At 37.1% G+C, this 19,090-nt stretch overlaps 2 protein-coding genes across 2 annotated transcripts; both read right to left on the bottom strand.

Annotated features, from left to right (window-relative positions):
* Positions 1-1,429: 1,429 nt before the first annotated feature.
* On the bottom strand, positions 1,430-3,062 carry LOC137740808 (transcription factor TCP20-like). Its single transcript, XM_068480610.1, has 2 exons — positions 1,738-3,062; positions 1,430-1,649 (listed from the first exon to the last, which is right to left on the bottom strand). Exon 1 carries the CDS (start codon positions 2,924-2,926, stop codon positions 1,955-1,957), a length of 972 nt encoding a protein of 323 aa, XP_068336711.1. The 5' UTR covers positions 2,927-3,062; the 3' UTR covers positions 1,430-1,649; positions 1,738-1,954.
* Positions 3,063-13,157: 10,095 nt separating this feature from the next.
* LOC137739838 (probable metal-nicotianamine transporter YSL6) lies at positions 13,158-17,851 on the bottom strand. Its single transcript, XM_068479559.1, has 7 exons — positions 17,329-17,851; positions 16,967-17,139; positions 16,568-16,665; positions 16,323-16,460; positions 15,810-15,999; positions 15,003-15,150; positions 13,158-14,431 (listed from the first exon to the last, which is right to left on the bottom strand). The coding sequence occupies exons 1-7, from the start codon at positions 17,699-17,701 to the stop codon at positions 13,500-13,502; spliced, it is 2,052 nt and encodes a 683-aa protein (XP_068335660.1). The 5' UTR covers positions 17,702-17,851; the 3' UTR covers positions 13,158-13,499.
* Between the last annotated feature and the right edge of the window lie 1,239 nt (positions 17,852-19,090).

Here is a 19,090-nt window from a genome sequence, read left to right on the forward strand (position 1 = left end):
GGGTGACATGCGAAATGAGGGAGGAAGCAAGTTCAAGAGACACTGGTGAAAATGCTGGATCGAACATTCAAAGATTTAACTACTATCAGGCATACGTATGGATGGATTTCCTGGTAATTTGATCGCTTGGCTAGGTCGAATCGATGTCAACTTTATCAATTTATAGCATTTTCGACCATATGATAGAAACGGATAAAGGAGATAAGGGAGAAGCATAAAGATATTCCATTGACAAAGACTATATTGCTGCCAACTACAAAGAACGAAAGAGAGGCTAATGCTGACCACGCATAACTTCAGCCTCACAAGTCATTTTCAAACACAGAGATAAACCTCTCAAACAATTTAGACAATGCCAAAAGCCGTAAGTTCGATGAACTGCATAATCTCTTTTACAATGTGAACCCACGAAACCGAAACTTCTTGATCATCTGTCCTGCGATGATCCATCATATGTGAACCTCTGAGAAAAGCTATTGAAACTAGATAAGGGTTTGAAATCGCTAGATGCTTACATTATGGAACAAAACCAAAGACCAATCTGACACCACGAGGCGAGACAAGTTTGATGAGTCGCCTAGTGAAGCAGTTTTCCACATGGTAATGACAATCAAGATATTCAAACAGATTTGACGGAAAAGTCGTGTTCTTAGGGAAACCAAATGGAGTTCTACCTGTTCCCTTCTTAAGTTCTGAAACTAAAACAAGACGCTTAATTTCCATAGTACTCCTTGGAATATGCCAAAGCCAATTGAGAGGGTTACAAAGTCTCACAAATGTATTGTACTTGTATATAAACACTAAGCACAACTAATGGCTCTTAAGCTGTGTAACGATGAAACATTAACTGGGAACAGAATACAGTAGTCAGCATATACCGACAAATACAACTCAGATGCTCAAAAGAAAGAAAATCTCTGAAGATCTTTAAAGTGACCTACTTTGGCATATTCTTAGTCAATTACAATTAGCATTCTGGATAAGTCTTCTAATTGCACTCAAGAGTCATGATAATGTTAGCCAATATCCAGCAATAGATTTCAGTTCGGTGAACCAGATCGATTAGCAAAGCTGCAAAAAATTTGAGTTCCTAACTGATATTCTGGAGTCAAAGACGTTAGAATGCAATATCATGTCCAGGGAGTGAAATGCACTTGGACATTCAAGTAGACAATATGGAAGGCAACTAGGCTATCAGCCTATTAACGACGCCACTGCTGTGAGACCAATATCACATGAATCACATATCTAACAGCCTAAACCCTGTAGTTATAACAAAGAAAAATAATTGGGTTGCAAGTAAGGAATTCATGGGGGTAAAACACAAAGATGTGTTCTTCCGAAGTGGCGTGAAAAAGCAAGTAAAGCGCAAGTAGTATGATAAGTAATTGCCCCGTAATTTGTGCAAAAACACAATGAAGATCTAATATAATTAAGAAATCTAAGAAGAAAATTGGAGATTAAGTATGACTATAGAACTCTATGTTTAAATTTTTCACAAACAAACTGAGCACCACTTGATCCACACCAAGTGGAGAACAAAACCAATTAAAAGGATGCCTTACACTACAATCAACACACCTCTGAATTCAAAGCAGCAGCAGTTGAGCCCAAACCCAAAGCAATTTGACTGTCAACAATTATCCCACCTGCAAAAGCACTTTTTAACAATCAAATTCCCCTACAGGCTAAAGCTAACAGAGTGCTGAAAAATTAAGCAGATTTAAGCAAAAGCACCTGTAAATATGGAGACTTGAGTCATGCAATGGAGAGAAAAACAAGGGGCAAAACAAAATCCAGTCCCTATTGAACTCCCTCAAGTATCTTTTTCTTCACTTTTTTCCAATTATACAATACAAATACCATTACCAAAAACAACAAACTCAGTCTCCCAACAAAATGCTACTGCTTTTTGCATTCTCCCATCCAAATTTCACAAATTCTAATGCGACCACTACTGTCCGGATCCTTGAGAATCGTCCTTGGAAGGCGGTTGCTGCTGGTGGTGGTGGTGTTGCTGTTGGTGGTGCTGCGGCGGCTGCTGGTGCACTCTAGCATGCCCCATCTGCTGGTAAATCTGGCTCAAAGCCTGAGAGTTCAGAACCCCAATATGTCCATCCTGTGACAACCCAAGTTCCAACCCAGGAAGCTGCTGCTGCTGCTGCTGATTGCCCCCACCCAAAATTGAAGTAAAACTCATCGGACCCATGTTAGAGACAGGCAAGTCAAAGCCAGGAAACCCAATTTTTTGCAGGTAATTTGAACTCTCAGTGCCCAGATTTGTGGTGGCTGATGGAGGACCAGATGATGACTGGAACCCAAAGCTACTGACAGGGGGCCATAGCCCGCCCACCCCTGCCACATGGGGTCTCCCCAAATTCCCGCCCACCATTGCCCAACCGGTCCTACCCCCACTGGACCCCCCCAATTCATCGATCTTTTGGTGCAATCCAGCTGATAACGAAGTCCCCTGCTGCGAAACAGAGCCCCCTGCCGCCGCCAAAGCCGACGCCGGAATCGTCCCGGTCCCGGTGGCGGCAAGAATCGACGGCTCGGCCTGCTGGAGGAGCCACTGGATTGTTTCCCCATCGGATTTGTGACCCAGCTCTCTGGTCAATTGAAAGATTCTGGCGGCGCAGAGGGCCGGCATCCGTATCCTCCTTCCCCTGCCTTCGACTTTAGTGTGTCTGTCTTTGTTGGAGCTTCTCTTGGGCGCCAACTGCTTCTTTCCCGACTCATCTTTGTCGGCGATTACAATCTGGAAGTCTTTGATTTCAGCAGGTTTGTTGTCGCTCATGTTGTTGTTGTTGGGTTGAGGTGGTTGTTGTGGTTGCTGCTGCTGCTGCTGAGGTTGTGATTGTGGTTGTGGGGGGAGGCTCAAGAAGCTGGGTATGTCTTGTGTCTGCTTTGAGCCCTTGGGATCCATGAACAGCGGATTACAAAAATTAAATGAAAAAAAGAGAAAAATGGGTCCTCTTTGATTGAAGAAGGTGACCTGAAAAGTCCTACACTTTCATGAGTTATCACTGTTTTGGTAAAGAAAGAGATGACAAAACCATCAAAATATTAAAATCCCAACGTATCCCATTGTCAAATTCTACTCTCCTCCCGGCAGCCTGCATTTGGTTGTTTTTTTTACTCTCTCTCTCTCTCTCCAACCTGTCCGTCCTTTCTTACTTTTTCTCTTGCCACTTTTGACACTGTAGCGGGGTTTGACTAGGCAGATATGAACACAACTTCAAGTTTCAACTGCCAACTTCGTGTTTTCACTCTCCGGTCTCGAAATATCGGTGTGTCGGTACTTCGAATTAGTTACACATTTATACAAACAAGTTCAACTTACGACAATATATGATTAGTCAGATAAGATTCCTTCTAAAGCAAATATGAGTTCAGCAAAGTATTTAAGAACAACGTGTTCTACTATCTGTATTTAAAATTTGAATTCTCCTTCTGCAATTTACATAAAGTTAGTGTAGAAAACATTTTTTTAATTACGACGTACTACGCGCGACTTACACGTTTTAAATATTTATATGCATAAATGTATTTGACAAAATGAAAGTCAAATATTTGAAGTGAATAAATAATCTTAGATCGAAGGAACCCTCATAAACCAATTACAGCAGCTGAATCCACATATTAAAATCGGTGTCTATTAAACTTATATTAAGAATAGAGAAAATAATATTTAATAAACAAATGATTGAATCACATTATTACTAACCCATTATGAGGCTAAGCCCACCCCACCCCCTTAATGTAGATAATATTGTTTGTTAAAAAAAACAATCATTTGAGAACTAATTTAATCACATTATTATCCGCATGCGAAATACCTTTTTTATAACCGACATTACACGGCTCTTAAAATGTTTTGAACGTGTTTAAAAATAGAAAAAGTAATATTTAATGAAAAACTAATTAAATCACATTATTATTAAATTATTGTGAGGTACTAATTATAAAAAAAAAATATAAATAAATAAATAAATTGTACAAAAGAAATTAATTATTAAAAAAACACTATTAAAATGACGAAAATACCTATTCCATATTTGATGCATTATTTTAGGTTGCTTTTGAAGTTTTTTGTTTGATGATCATTTTTATCTAATTATTTTTTGTGAAGCTTGTGACACCAAAAATACTTTTCATTGAGCCCTTGGCTTTATGTATAAAGATAAAAGAGACGATTCTTTATACCAAACATCAATGTATCATATTACATTATCACTTCAATTTGAATTAACCCATTAAATTCTCTTAAATCATTAAACACACATTCTATCGTTCTAATAATATATATCATAAATCATTGTACTATAAAGGTGCGTTTGTTTGCCTTCCTTAAGTTTCACTGCACTAGACTGGATTAAGAATTAGCTAGTCACATGTTTGTTGGCTGAAGGGATTAACTTTAGTGGGACTAGAGTTCACTCGCCCCGACTACAGGGCTAGCTAAAAGGTCTTAGTGAGACCCCCCATAAACCAACGGATTGTTAAGCCCATTCTCTCGTCCTGCTCGACTCCTCATCTGTCTAGACTAATTTGAAGTCACCCACCACTCCCCGCATCGTCTTCGTCCTGCTCCACGACTTCGTCAAACCATTACTCCAAGCATTGTTGCGTCCTCATAAGTCTCGCATGGCTTCCTTTTTCCATTTTCTCTTCACTTTCTTTGATTTTGTTATGAAGATTCATGAAATTATACTCGGTCTTGATCGATTTCTGGGTTTTGATCGATTTTTAGTCACTAGAGCTTTTGACCGATTTCTAGGTTTTTATTGATTTCTGGATTTTTGGTCTCTTTTAACACCTGTTGTATCATCATGGATTAAAAATTTTATCCATCGACAGGGTGAGGATATTTGTAAAGATGCAGTTAGAAAGGTCAAAGAAGAGACATGAGCAGTGATATAATTGTTGTGAATGTAAAGCGAGGATCCTTTTCCTGGGGATCCTGTAATTGTGTCCGTTTATCATACATCGTGCGGTCATAAATTAATTAAAATTTAAAACCTAATGAAAACTAACTGATGTACGATGAACGGATATAATTGCAGAATCCCTAGGAAAAGGATCCTCGCCGGATCCTTTTCCAACCGTCTTTTTATATTGGGTAAATTACACTTTCATACCTTAAGTACTATTTTATTTCAAAATAATACATCCGTTATATTTTCTATCCATTGATCCGTTAAGTGCTGACGTGGCTTCCACATTTGGGCCACGTGGCTGCCAAATGTGTGCCACGTGGCAAAAAGATTTATTTTTTAAAACCTAGAAGAAGAAAAAAAACTTGAAAACGCAGAAACCCACCCCACCCCTCTTCTCCCTCCCAAGCCTCCCAACCACCTCCCTCTCCTCCACTCTCTTCACCTCCCTTCCCATCCCACCCCACCCTCACCTCCCCCGCAACCCCCACCCCTACCCCACCTTCTCTTATCTGCAACCCCACCCACCCTTAGCAAACCTAACTCCATTCAAACCACCACCACCAACCAAGCACCGAAAAAATTTAAAATTTGAATACATACCTCGTTGTCTGAGCCGACCAACGAACCGACGACCCACTCAGTGATGCGTCGGGGAGCACTAGGTCTAGGTTTTTTTTGGGGGGGGGGGGAGTTTTCTGGGTTTGGTTGTAGGTTTTTTTTGGGGTGGGGAGGGAGGTTGGATGTTTCTTGGTTTGCTTCTGGCGGCGGCGGCGGGGGAGGGGGGGGGAAGGGAAGGTTTTTGGGTTTGTTGGGGGGTATGTGGGTTTGTATGCAGGGGTGGGGGGGGTGCGGGGATCATTGCTTCTCTTTCTTTCTTTTTTTTCTTTTTTTTTAATCAGGTTTTTTTTTCTCCAGGTTTTAGAAAAAAAATAAAAAATTATTCTTTTTGCCAGGTGGCACACATTTGGCAACCACGTGGTACAAATGTGGCAGTCATGTCAGCACTTAACGGATCAATGAATGGAAAATGTAACGGATGTATTATTTTGAAATAAAATAGTACTTAAGATATGAAATTGAAATATTTTGAAGATGTTGTAAGGAATTGAAATACATCTCAAACCTGAGACGATAAAGTGTAATTTACCCTTTTATATTTTTCTATAAATTGATAGAGTTTTTAGCATTAGGCAAGAAACTTGCTTTCTGATTAAATAAGTGTTGTATAGATTTACACATGGCATGCATCAGATTACTACTTTCTCAGACCATCAATTTTGAACAATTGATTGAGTGGATGGTTGTTTGTGAAGTTCGGTGTTTGTATTGCATTTTGTTGAGTGAGGGGTGAAACAGATGAAGAGTGAAATAATAAAATAAAGGAAAATTGAAATGAATGTTTTTGAGCTAAAAAAATATTTTTGTTTAGGACATAGTTCGGCACTACGCTAAATACTTCACTATTTTTATTCTGCTTAGTCCAAACCAAGCCAATTCAACTTAATCCTTGAAACTAATCCAATCCAAAATAATTCAGTATAACAAATGCCCCTTAAGATCTTGGAGGGAAGAAATCAAAAGCCCATTCCCTTATATTTCCCACATTCCATGGAGTCATACGGACCATGGTCCATGGGTTGATCATTGATTGGATTCCCCTTCTTCATTATTGATTTTTCATGCATATGCTATAATTGCAATAGCAAACCAATACTTATGATGCCATCTCTTGTAAGGGACTCAACTGCCAGCTGGACGCTTGAGATTTCAACACCTGGCAACTCATGAATGGGTGGTGGTGGGGTTTGCTTCTAATCCACTCTTCTAGGTGGATGAGGATCCTCTCCTGAGTAAAGGGTGATGATCTTCCTGACCAAACTCATTGAATTGTTGAAATTTTATTCAAAAACTACAAATAGGAAGCCTCTCTAAAAATTATAATATTGTAGTTGTTAGATAAAATTTTAACGGTCTGATAAATTTGGTCAAGAAGATCCTCATATTTTGCTCTCCCTTCTAGGTCTAGACCCATCCTTGAGATATTATATAAAAATTGATATATGAATTTTAAAAAGACACACAGGGAAAGAACAAGATTGTATGACGGGCCCAGTAGCATTCAGCAACATCAAGGCTTAAGTGATACGGAGTTTTTACATATTACAAAGGATGTTGTTGTTAGTTGTTACAGACTACAAAGGGTTTTTTTAAAATTTTTTTAGTGTTCATGTGGACTCATATTGAAACCTGGCACTCAATCATTGTTCATATAGATGTCACGTTATAGATTAACGGTTGTTTTAATAGAAAATTTAACGATGAATGAAAGTGTCTCAAAATTATCACATTAGGTACCAACTGAGATGAAAAAAACTTGATGTATAAAATGTTGAAAACTAAGAAATTTTAAAGTATTAAACAAAAAATTACTCTAAAGAATAAGTCTAGTAAATTACATAGAATAAGTTTGCAGTTTATTGTAATATTCTGGTTCAATGAAACAAATTAACATAATTTTATATTATTAATTAAAAACGTCACAATACTCTGATTACACTTCTTTGACCCAAAAAAAATAAAAAATAAAAAAATAAAAAAAGAAGATACTAACTTAGTGGGCCCTTTTACTCTAGTTTCGAACAGTTCATGGGCCATCTACAAAATCTTACTTCTCATGGGACTGTGCTTGCTATATTGGAAGTTTACAATTGGAAATTACTCTTCTTTCCTTACCCAAATCCAATGGCATAGACAACCAAAGTAGCTAAAATTATATTAAGGGCTGACGTGACATTCAATTATCTTTTAAAAATCTCATTCTAATAGATTACACAAATCAAGTAAGTAAAATTATATTTTATTATTTTCTTTCATCTATAACATCTACATTTACCTTTTAGTTTTGTGCTCTTCATCCACATAAAATCTTTCACTATATAAGGATATGTGTGGTCTCATTTGCCTACTTTACGGTGTTGTAGGCAACATTGCCTACTTTGGGAGGATAGGCAACATTTGCAAACTCAAGGCCTATACAATTGGAGCTAGTTTTTGCCTATGTGACTCATCAAAATCGGTCTGACTACTTAATTGCCTATACCATCGAAGATGCTCTAACAAAAAGGAATTATATGCCAAAAAAGAGAAAAATTATGTGCTTATGTCACTTCCCTTCATCCCAAAGTTCATGCACATTTTTACCCTTCTCTTGAACCTTGAAAATTAACTTTTACATAAAAGAAATAATATTCCCTAGTGTTCAAGGATAATGGCAATGCGGTAATTATCTCTCAGAATTGTTCTGGTCTTCATGAGAATGATGGTAGAAGTAGAAGAGATTGTTCTGCATGAGATAGAGATTCACACTTGTCAATGATAATTGGTGTGAGCACTGGATGCCAATAACAACCCAGCAAAGTGACAAAATAGTCCCTTAAATTTCTCGTAGGACAAAGATGCCTAATCCCAATTTCTTAAACAATTAAATCCATTTTTAATTGTACTTTGAAAGCAATTTTATGTGTGTTAATGTCCACCACATAAATTAATTAGATATCATAAGATATGAATAATCCCGACAAGGGAATTATCATTTTTGATGAGGTAAGTGCATGTGTGTGTGTGTTCTCTACCGTTCATAATTTAAGGGTTTAATTAAGTTAAATATACTATAATCACAACAAGCACACACGTTATGTTTGCTTCCATTAAAAAAAGAACAAAAAAAAACTCACACAAGTTCACTTTTTTAAGCATAAAAGTTCAACTTAAGCTACTTGTTAATACCCACATTATTATTATTTTTAATTTATCAACCCACATTATTATTTAATTTCTACGAAATGAAATTTACCAAATTATCCCTAACTATCATTATACAATTTTACAATGTGGATGGTAAAGGTTGAAGAATCAATGATGATATACATTACGGTCAATGCACATTACCTCACTTCTTTAAATTAATTTTGGGTAATGTTAGAGAGATCAAAATTTTTAAACTAAATTTACAAACTAAATGATGTAGTTGTAGATAATCGAATTATTAATTAAGTGTCAACTGACGTGCTTATTTTCTATTTATGACACATTATTTAGTTTGCAAATTTAATTTAAAAATTAATCTCCTAGTATTATCCTTTAATTTTTGTTTATCTAACCTGCATGCTTTGGTGGGGCAGTCTTCTTCTAATCCGATGGCGTGGCATCGTTCACTGCTTGCGAAAGCTCGTTCAGCTTAGTTATGGGATTTTGCTAGCTCTCCTTGCTCTTTGTATGATTGACTACAATAATATGTACCTAAAGACACAATTAGAAGAGGGAAAAGGAGGGGGGGGGGGGGGGGGGGATGGACTACAATAATATGTACCTAAAGACACAATTAGAAGAGGGAAGAGGGGGGGGGGGGGGAATGACTACAATAATATGTACCTAAAGACACAATTAGAAGAGGGAGGAGGGGGGGGGGGGAATGACTACAATAATATGTACCTAAAGACACAATTAGAAGAGGGAAGGGGGGGGGGGGGGGAATGACTACAATAATATGTACCTAAAGACACAATTAGAAGAGGGAGGGGAGGGGGGGGGGATTGACTACAATAATATGTACCTAAAGACACAATTAGAAGAGGGGGGGGGGGTGGTGGAGTGTGATATCCACACACCTTTTTAATTTTCGGCAGTTGAATTGAGTGAATTGAAGAAGATCAGAGGATAGAAATTAACAAAAGGTGTATGAGAAATAAAAAGAAGTGTGTGAAAACATACCTCTTAAAATAGCATTAAAGAGCGAAAATGTATGTTAAGCACACAATAATAAGAGTCGGTTAATTGTTCAACAAACTGCTTGACGAAATAAATTAGAAATGTTTTTTTTGGCTTTGTGGGCTATTATTGGGATGAAACGAGTATAAATTCGCCACTACTTAACTGTGCCCTAATTTTATATTTGAACCAAATTTCAGACTTTCCTTTTTCTTTAGGATAAAGAATTGACTACTGAGTTAATTATGCTTTTCTGACTACTAAGTTATGCTTACTCGATCACAATTTGCTTTACCATTATTATATTACCAAAAGAAGTGCTTTTTAATTTTACCATGGTAGCTTTTGTAAAACAACCATCAATACTATCACACGTCGCACGATGTGATGAGAATGGTCGAAGTAGACAAACGGAAATAAAAGGTAGTGAATTATATTATGCATAAATAGGGTTACAAATTAACTTACAAACAAATTTGAGTGCAAAATGGAGATCTCCTTCTTTGATATATATATATATATATATAGAAGTGTTATTGACACTCCAAAAATCTCATTTTACACTCTTCACAAGTGTATTTTTCTTTTCTAATATAAAAAGTTTAGAGTGTAGAATGAGATTTTTGGAGTACTAACAACAATTCTTTATATATATCGACCCCTTTCTATATTGTGGATTATATATAATCTAGGACATACATATTCTCAAGCTAGCTAGCTAGAACCCTAGAAGAAAAAACAAATGATGAAACCCTAATGGAAATTTGAAGGTTACGTGTTCAATCTTTTTCTAAAAACTTAAAGGAGCTAGGTTATGTATACATATGGTCTGCTAGACAACAATATCGCTTTCGTGATGTATAAACCAGTCGACCACAACCACAAGAATGGTTTAATCAGTCGGTTTAGTTGGTCCAAAGTTGCTTTAGTTTTCAAAGTTCAAAAGCTTGCAAGTTGATATGATTATTGTGTTTCCTTTTTTACTATTTAATTAGGAACTCAGCATATATACAATTAAATTGACAAAGACCACCGATCGATTTTTCTTCCCTTGAAAGAATCGAAGTCACCGATTCTACCGCTAACTCATTGACGTCCTCAGTTCCTCTGCATGAATATATGAACGCTTTGAACTTATGCAAGCATGCAGCTTTCGGTCACTGTTGTGGGATCTATATTTAAATTTAATTTTTAATATGATGAACATAATCAATTGCTAAGAAACTTTAATTAAGGCCGTTAATGAGAATGGTTTTTATTTTTCTTCTCTTTTCTCCTTTGTGTATATGAAAATATTCAAAGTTGTGTGCGCGTGTGTGTATATATATAGGGAATTGTTATTAATATTTCAAAAATCTTATTCTACATTCTAAATTTTTTATATTTAAAATGAAAAATACACTTGTAAAGAATGTAGAATAAGATTCTTAGAATGAAAAAAATAATTCCTTATATATATATATACATATATTCGTGTGGTTTGTGCTTGATATTGTGTGGTGTGGGAGAAGACCTATTGATTTGTGTGATGATAATAATGGCGGGAAGGGCGATGTGTGTGGTGGTGATTGAATTGGTAGTCGTATGTGCATCCCATCATGGAGACAAAGGAGGCCCCTCCTCTAAAGTTAGCTGTTGAAATATCATACCCCCGTTTTAGATATCCTATGAATTCAAATCTTCAATTCGAAAACAACTTTGCTTTCACTTCATATATAAGATTAATTGCTCTGTGACAAGAGATTAACTTCTATATAATAATATAGGTGATTTATATAGCAAGGAATCGAAGTAGAAGGCAGCCTATAAAAACATTTATATTGAACAGAAACATAATTCACCATTTATAATTCAAGACGACACATCAACAATGTATAAACTTCAAGATAATCAAACTACTTAAAATGCGTTATAGGTTATTAGCTTACATGCATATAAAATCATTGTACTTGTGTACAATGGCAGATGCACATTGGGACCGAGGTGGTTCCAATACCACCTAAAGTCCAAAAAATATACATGTGAAGGTCTTCTGAGGATCCTCCGAATATTTAGTACATGTCTTTTTGTGCACACCAAATGTTTGACGAAATGTCTCTCGCAAGTTGCGTCGACAACACTCCACAAATTCTCCACTCATCATATTGCTTCGGCATAGCAATTTGGTTCGGTTGACGACAACAAACACTTTAAGTGTTCAATGAAATGTCTCAGTGAATAAAACTTAAATTTTATTTTAAAATTTTAAACCGTTAATATTAGAACCCTTTAAAATTCAAATCCTGAATCTAGTGCTGCTTGTAAATGTCCATGGATATATACGATAGTTACGGTAACATGATTTATATTTTATAAAGACGATACATAGTTAGGAAGAACAATGATGAGAAATGGGAAAAGCAGCAGAAGTTGCATGCTGCACATCAAACAGGAGCGCCACAACGTCCAATTGCTGAGCTCCAATTAATAAATAGCCAGAATCTCTAACTGAATGACTCCTTTTGATAAGATCGAGATCGAGAGAGAGAGAGAGAGAGAGAGAGAGAGAGAGAGAGACATATGGACCTCACTATTATCCCCTTCTTTTGCTTTTTATTTGTTATTTTGTTTTGGACTTTTAAGTTGTGTAATTTTCTCTATCGACATTCGGATTTTTTTTCAATTTCTGTAACATGCCAAAGTTCTGAAGATTCTTAAAATAAATAAATAATAGAAACTAAATCTCAGAGAAATGTATGAAGTAAATTTCATAAGGTTATATAGTTATTTAACCTCTAAATTTTATAAATTTGGCAAATATACATGTACATATACATATACACATATATATATATATATATATATATATATATATATATATATATATAGAAAAACAGGTGATAACTTTGCACTTTTTGGTATTGATCGATGATGTTACTTGACAAATTGATGGCAATAATTTTGGATGGATGGATAAATAGATAGACATAACCCATTACCCAATTGATGGGTGGTTGAGATGCATCAATCTATCAAAATTGGGAATATTGAAAAAAGGAATCCAGTAGAAATCCAAGTGCTAAGTAGAGGCTAGAGAGGTCACCATCTATGCCATGTGCCTCATTTCCAAAATGGGTGCATTTGCTTACCGTCCTCAAGCAGTGGTAATGATTTCCATCATATTTATCATTGCTGAACATGTTTAAATTTTAAAATTTGTGTCTATTCATTATACAAATTTCAACATTTAAAATTATCTAACAGTAATAAATATGATGATAAGAAGAGCATGTCACCATCACTTGAAAGTGATGAGCAAAATGGTGCCTAGCCTCTTGATTTAGCTACACATCTAGATTTCCTTTTCACACATATCTTAACCTGCACTTCCAACTCCTTTTTCATGAAACACTCGGAATTTTAACGTGCTTATCTCTAAAAAGACATTTATGTTGCTTATGATCGATTGGGTTTGTGATAAACATTTCAACGGATTTCTAATAAAACCACTTATGAGCAGAAAAGGGCTAGAAGCACTTGAATGCGTTTCTAATAAAAAAAAAAACTACAGAAAAAGCACTTGTGAACAATAGTGCTTCTCGCCACATTTCTTTGAGTAAAGGAAAATGAAAGAGGAAAGGCAAGACGAGACTGCGAATTCGGAGTATGCAACCGTTTGTTTAATGTACATGGATGGACAACCCCAACTGAATCATACGTAAGTAGTGATTTCCAAACTCTAACCAAACCTCCCAGCAGCTCAAATTTTGAACTTGCAACCCAACATTGTTACAACACAGCATGTGGCTCAACTCATCTGCTCGAAGGCCCAAAGTACATGCAGATGGGTGGATTGACCTTGAAAATAGAGAGGATCGCCGACGGGATCGTCCAAATCCCATCACCACATATTAAACCCGAAGCGACTGCCCCTGCATAATCCTCTGCATCCTTCCTGTTCACTCGCTCCCATATGAACAATATCACCGTCCCAACAAACATGTCAATGGCGAAGTATGCCCCGATGTAGAATGGGACTGCCATTGCCATGGGAATTGGAATGAACTGTGATATTTTCTTAGGAGTCACATCCCTCAGAAGGTTTATAGCCACAGCTGCCATGAAAAAACCAACGCACATAGCCAAGCAATGCTTGGGGAGCTCGGAGAAGCCCTCGATACCTAGTATTGCCATTTCCCTGAATATAACAGCATAAGGTGCCTTGTATGGACCATCAGGTGACCCGATATCAAAGGCACTCCAAAACAACCAGAATGTTAACGGAGCAATCACACAACCCATGGCTGTTCCCACTAACTGGCTTATAAACATAGACTTGGCCGAGGACATAGTGAGGTAACCTGTCTTGAAGTCTTGCATGAGATCAGCTGCAGTAGAGACAATCGACATCATCACCCCACATGCTGCTAACCCAGCTATAACCCCGCCGTCACTTCCAACTAATGAAGCAATGATGAAAAGACCAATTTTCCCATAAGTTGAAGCTAAACTCCAGTCTGTGAGGCCAGTGCCATAGGAGTTGCAGAAGGCAAGGGCAGGAGCAAGTATGTATGAGCATAGAACCAAATACCATTTCAGAGGCGGAAAGATGATTGGCATTGTTGCTGTGGATATTACAACTAGGCCCAGATATCCAGCACCGGCAACCCAGGTCGGTATCCTGTCCTTACGAAATATTGCATCCCTCTTTTTTTGCTCCAGTGCTACTTCTGAACTCTCATCACCTGCTTATAGCACAAATCAAAAACCTATTAGTCTGCAGCATAGAATAGGTTAACCTCATAATTAAGATGCATGCAAACTTTAATCTATTTATACTATGCCAAGTATAAGATGTTATCCCCTCTTCTTTTCTTTGACAGGTTATCTGCTAACATGAGGCAATATCACACCAATCAGATGTTTTAGCCAATAAAGGCCGCCACGAAAAATTAATTTCGTTCAAGGAACCTACAACAAGTATAAAATTTGTGTCTTTCTTGAAAATACCTAATACATTTAAATACTATAGAAAACTCAATTTTAGTTTCTATTTCTAGCACGATACACTGCCTGTGGTAAATACATTAGATTTTGTTACAGCCATAATTGACAGTAAGAATTCAGCCAGTTATGCTATTATGTCACAACTCAAACAAGATTACTAATATACAAGCATTACTACAGGAACATACAGTTCAAACATCAGTGCTGTGAACACATGCCTGCCTATATGGGTTCAAACCGTTTAATGTGAAGAGTAACAACATTGGCATTGAACGAACAGTGACAACATTTTCAATGAATATCAGAGACCATGTAAATACTGATCTAAGGCCTCTTTGACAACAGGAAGGTTTCTCTGTTTGTTACTCTTATTGGATATTTCCTTGAGAGTAACGGCTATAATCTTGATCAAATTGTAGAGACCATCCCCTAGGATGAGGGCAATAGCTATGAAGACCTGCAAACAACATAATGGGTAAGAAAACATGGACGGAGCCAACGAAGGCTCACCGGGGGCAGATGCCCCCACTCAAGTACTTCCCTTGTTAAGTTGCAGACCACAGTTATATAATATACATGCGTTATCTTTGAAGAAAATATATGTATCTAATATCCAACATACCTTCATACTATTTATCCTCTATATCAAATATTATATGAGCAAAAATGCTCTTGTTCTGTCATTCAAACCAAAAAACTCCTCTCCCGCCTATCATGTATTAATATTTTTCTCATCACTTTGCCACTTTCCACTACTATACTGAAATTTTTGTAACATTGGAATTGTGATACATCATCATTTGAAATCATCCCTATTATCATATTGGGTATAAGCCATAATATAAAAAGGTTTTCTTAGTTGTTTTTCGGGTTGCCCCCACTAGAAGAAATTTCTAGCTCCGTATATAGCTTTCTGAGCAAATTAGATGACCAAAAATAATAACTATGAATGAGTGTGTAGTCAACCGTCTATGCTCCCTTACTCTACCTCTAGGTCTTTGTCATAAGAAATGCAACAAAATCCGTATTAAAAATAGTTAAACTACAGTACTACACCCATGTAATTAGCCTAAGAATCAAGGTAGTGAGCCTGAAATGGAAATCGAAGCATAATACCTTATATCCATAAAGACCTTTGAAATCATTGCTACCAAGGTCAGCTGGATACCAGACCCCAGAATACTGGGATATTAACGGCCAAAGAAAACCCCATGATAAAATAGCCCCCAAAAGAACTGAGCAGTTGACTATGTGAGGGCATATAAGACCACATCCAACATATGTTGGACTGAAGTCAAAATAAAACCTGCATGAAGCCAGTTATGTAAAACATCAGCAACTTCACTGCTGTACAAATATTGTAGATCTTACTAAAACGAATGCCACTTCCTTAGAAAGCCTTTTTATTTGCTTTTGTGGAATTCACCATTCATAACTAGGGAATCCAAAACACCAATTCTATTCTGATTTGATATTTGTTTCATCCCAAAATTGGTATGAAAATAATAAAAAAGAAAGGACCCCCACTAGCTCCACCAAGTAGTATTTGCCGCTTTCTCAACTTATAAACAAGGGGTGAAAGAATGTCGAAAGGGAGAGGTTGGAAAACCGAAGAACCAATAGCCTTACGTGTTCTTAAATAGTGCCAAACCAAAGCTAGGAAAGTTGTCAAATCCACATGAATCTCCAATACCACTAAAGAACCACTTGAAGCAGCTCCAAATTAGACTTATACTTAAATACTTCCCTAAAGCATGAACTTGCTTCCTGCAAAGTAAGATTATGACGGTGTTAATTTAAAAGATTCATTTAATGCATCTGTTTTTATAAAAACAGACGCAAAGGGATAAAGTAGTTTGAGACAGAAGCTTTACCCGGCAAGCTCTGCACCACTCTTAGTGTGGAAGCTATTTATCAACATTGCCGTGGCTGTCCCACTGGGATATGTTAGTTTGTAATCCAGGACCATAACCTGATATCAGATTAATAAAGATGAGATAGGATACATTAACAAAAGACAAGTATACAAAAAATACCATAATAGGTAGCCAACGGGCACGTTAACTTCTGTCATAAAAAAGTCCTAGCCAACGAACACACATTAAGGAACAACTGCTTCTATCAAAGGGTCTAACAATTATCGCATAACTGAATGAATCGAGATGCCAAGATCAATGCAGTATTCAGTTAGAAAGTTAACATCAGTATTAGCTCAAAGTCAAACACATAGGTAGCACCCATAAGACATCCATATCCAGAGAAAAAGTAGTCACCTTGCGAAGCGGAACAAGGCAAAAAATGCCAAGGAAGCTGACAACAAACATGAAACCACTCATCCACCACAAGCTCGGATTAATAACATCTTCAGCCCGATTACCAGGGTAATCAGAACCAATTAGGTTATATGTTCTCTCATCCATGGCAATCAAATACGAACCAAACCCGCCTGACAATTCATTTCACATTGACAAATTATATGACTACACAAGATAAAAGAAACACCAATTTTCCATGATTAACATCAAAATTAACTAACAAAAGTGGGAGAGTGAGAGCTAAGAACTAGCTAATCAGTTAATTAGTAATGTGATAAATACTAATTAGTGAAGAACAGAACAGAAGCAATTAGATTTACCGCTAAAAGCGAGGCCATAGCAGGCAACGACGCAGGTCTGGATGACGGTGTTCTCCTGCCTGGTAAAGGGGGCAACTGAAAACCCTAACTTTCCCAATAATCCAGTCCATGACTTGACGAAGAAGAATCCGAGCAGCCCGGCGGCGACGTTCAAGGAGGGGATAATCCCGACCGTCAGATTGAGCTTGTGGGTGATGATGCAGAAGAGGCTTCCGAGCACGGCGCTGACAACCAGCCCTCTGATGGTGATCTGGTCCTTCCATTCGGGGATTCGGTCGTCGGAGTCGGAGTCGACGGCCTTGATTTTGTCGTCGGAATCGTGAAGCAACGGCTCTGATATCTCCACGGACGCTCCTGATGATTCGGTCCCCATGACTGTGAGATGGTGATCAGACGGTGTGGATTGCTGGGATATGAATAGGGATATATTTTTTATTCAATCGAGGTCAATGGATTTTCGAGGGATGGCGTGTGGGGAGGCGTGCAGTTGCAGAGACGTAGCTGGACAAGGTACCAGAGGCGTTTTGAAAGTTTTGTTGAAACTCAGTTTATCCAACCAATCCGGACGCGGGTAAATTTTTGTTGGTCCAATTAAAATATGCCGCGTGTCTCGCCCCATCATGCTCGCTGTATTTTGTCATCACCTCTGAGCTGTTTCAAGGATAATGTACATTGTGAATGCTATTTTATCATTTTGTTTTTTGCGTCGAGAGAAAAACTTATGTAGGATGTTTGATTACGTTAAGCTAAATGTCTTCTGTTGGGTTAAATTATGTTAATTTTTCTTGAGGCGATTTCGATGTGACATTCCAAACTAATGATATAATGAAACATGCAAAAGTTAAAGCACGTAACAGTGTGTCATTAGTTCGGGATGTCATAAGGCATTCGAGTATAGATAAGTTATTTCTCATTTGTAAGATACCTATCATAAAAGTATAGAATAATATTGTAATTTAGTCCTACCAAGCCTCATATATAGAACCACTTGATGTGAAAGTTATCGTAATATGTCAACGATTTCAAATATCTTTTCTATGGTAGTCTTGATATGGTTTCAAGCAAAAATTTACGCAGGTGAATCCGACCACATCATAAGTAGGGAAGTTTGCATAAAATCATAACGCCCGCTATTTTGATCCACTCAATCTCACACTACTCAAGTATAGTTAGTTCGTGTTAACCCCCATTCTGCAAATTGGAAAAATGTTAAGGTGTGTTATTAGCACTTAGAGAAAGTATTCTTTTGTAACCCAATAGAAAAAAAGGTTATGAAAACACAAATGAAGATGTATTCAAGAAGTGCAAGATGACTTTTACGAAACTCTGTAACAACTCCCAAAAAGATAATATAAGTCCAACACTATAGGGAAATGCAACCATCCATGATGATAATCCATTGCCTAGAAACCAAATTGGTTTTATCCACTAATTAAAAAATTAAGATGGCCCAACTAGGATTTGGATCCCATCCGGATCCAAGTTGTAAGGATTTTAGGGATACTCACATCTTAGCCGTTTATCATATATCATACGGTCATAAATTATTTTAGATTTATTTATTTAAAATTAAATACAAATAATGCCTAACGAAAACTGACCGCATAATAAACGATGAACGATCATGATATGAGAATCTTTAGAATCCCACCGAAGAGGGTCCGGAGAGGATCCTCATCCGCTCAACTGCTCTCTAAGTTGGGGTCTTATCATATCATGATCATGAACAAGTTCCATGCAAATAAGAACGAACTTAGTTTCA

Source organism: Pyrus communis, chromosome 7 (assembly GCF_963583255.1).
Source record: "Pyrus communis chromosome 7, drPyrComm1.1, whole genome shotgun sequence".
NCBI lineage: Eukaryota > Viridiplantae > Streptophyta > Magnoliopsida > Rosales > Rosaceae > Pyrus > Pyrus communis.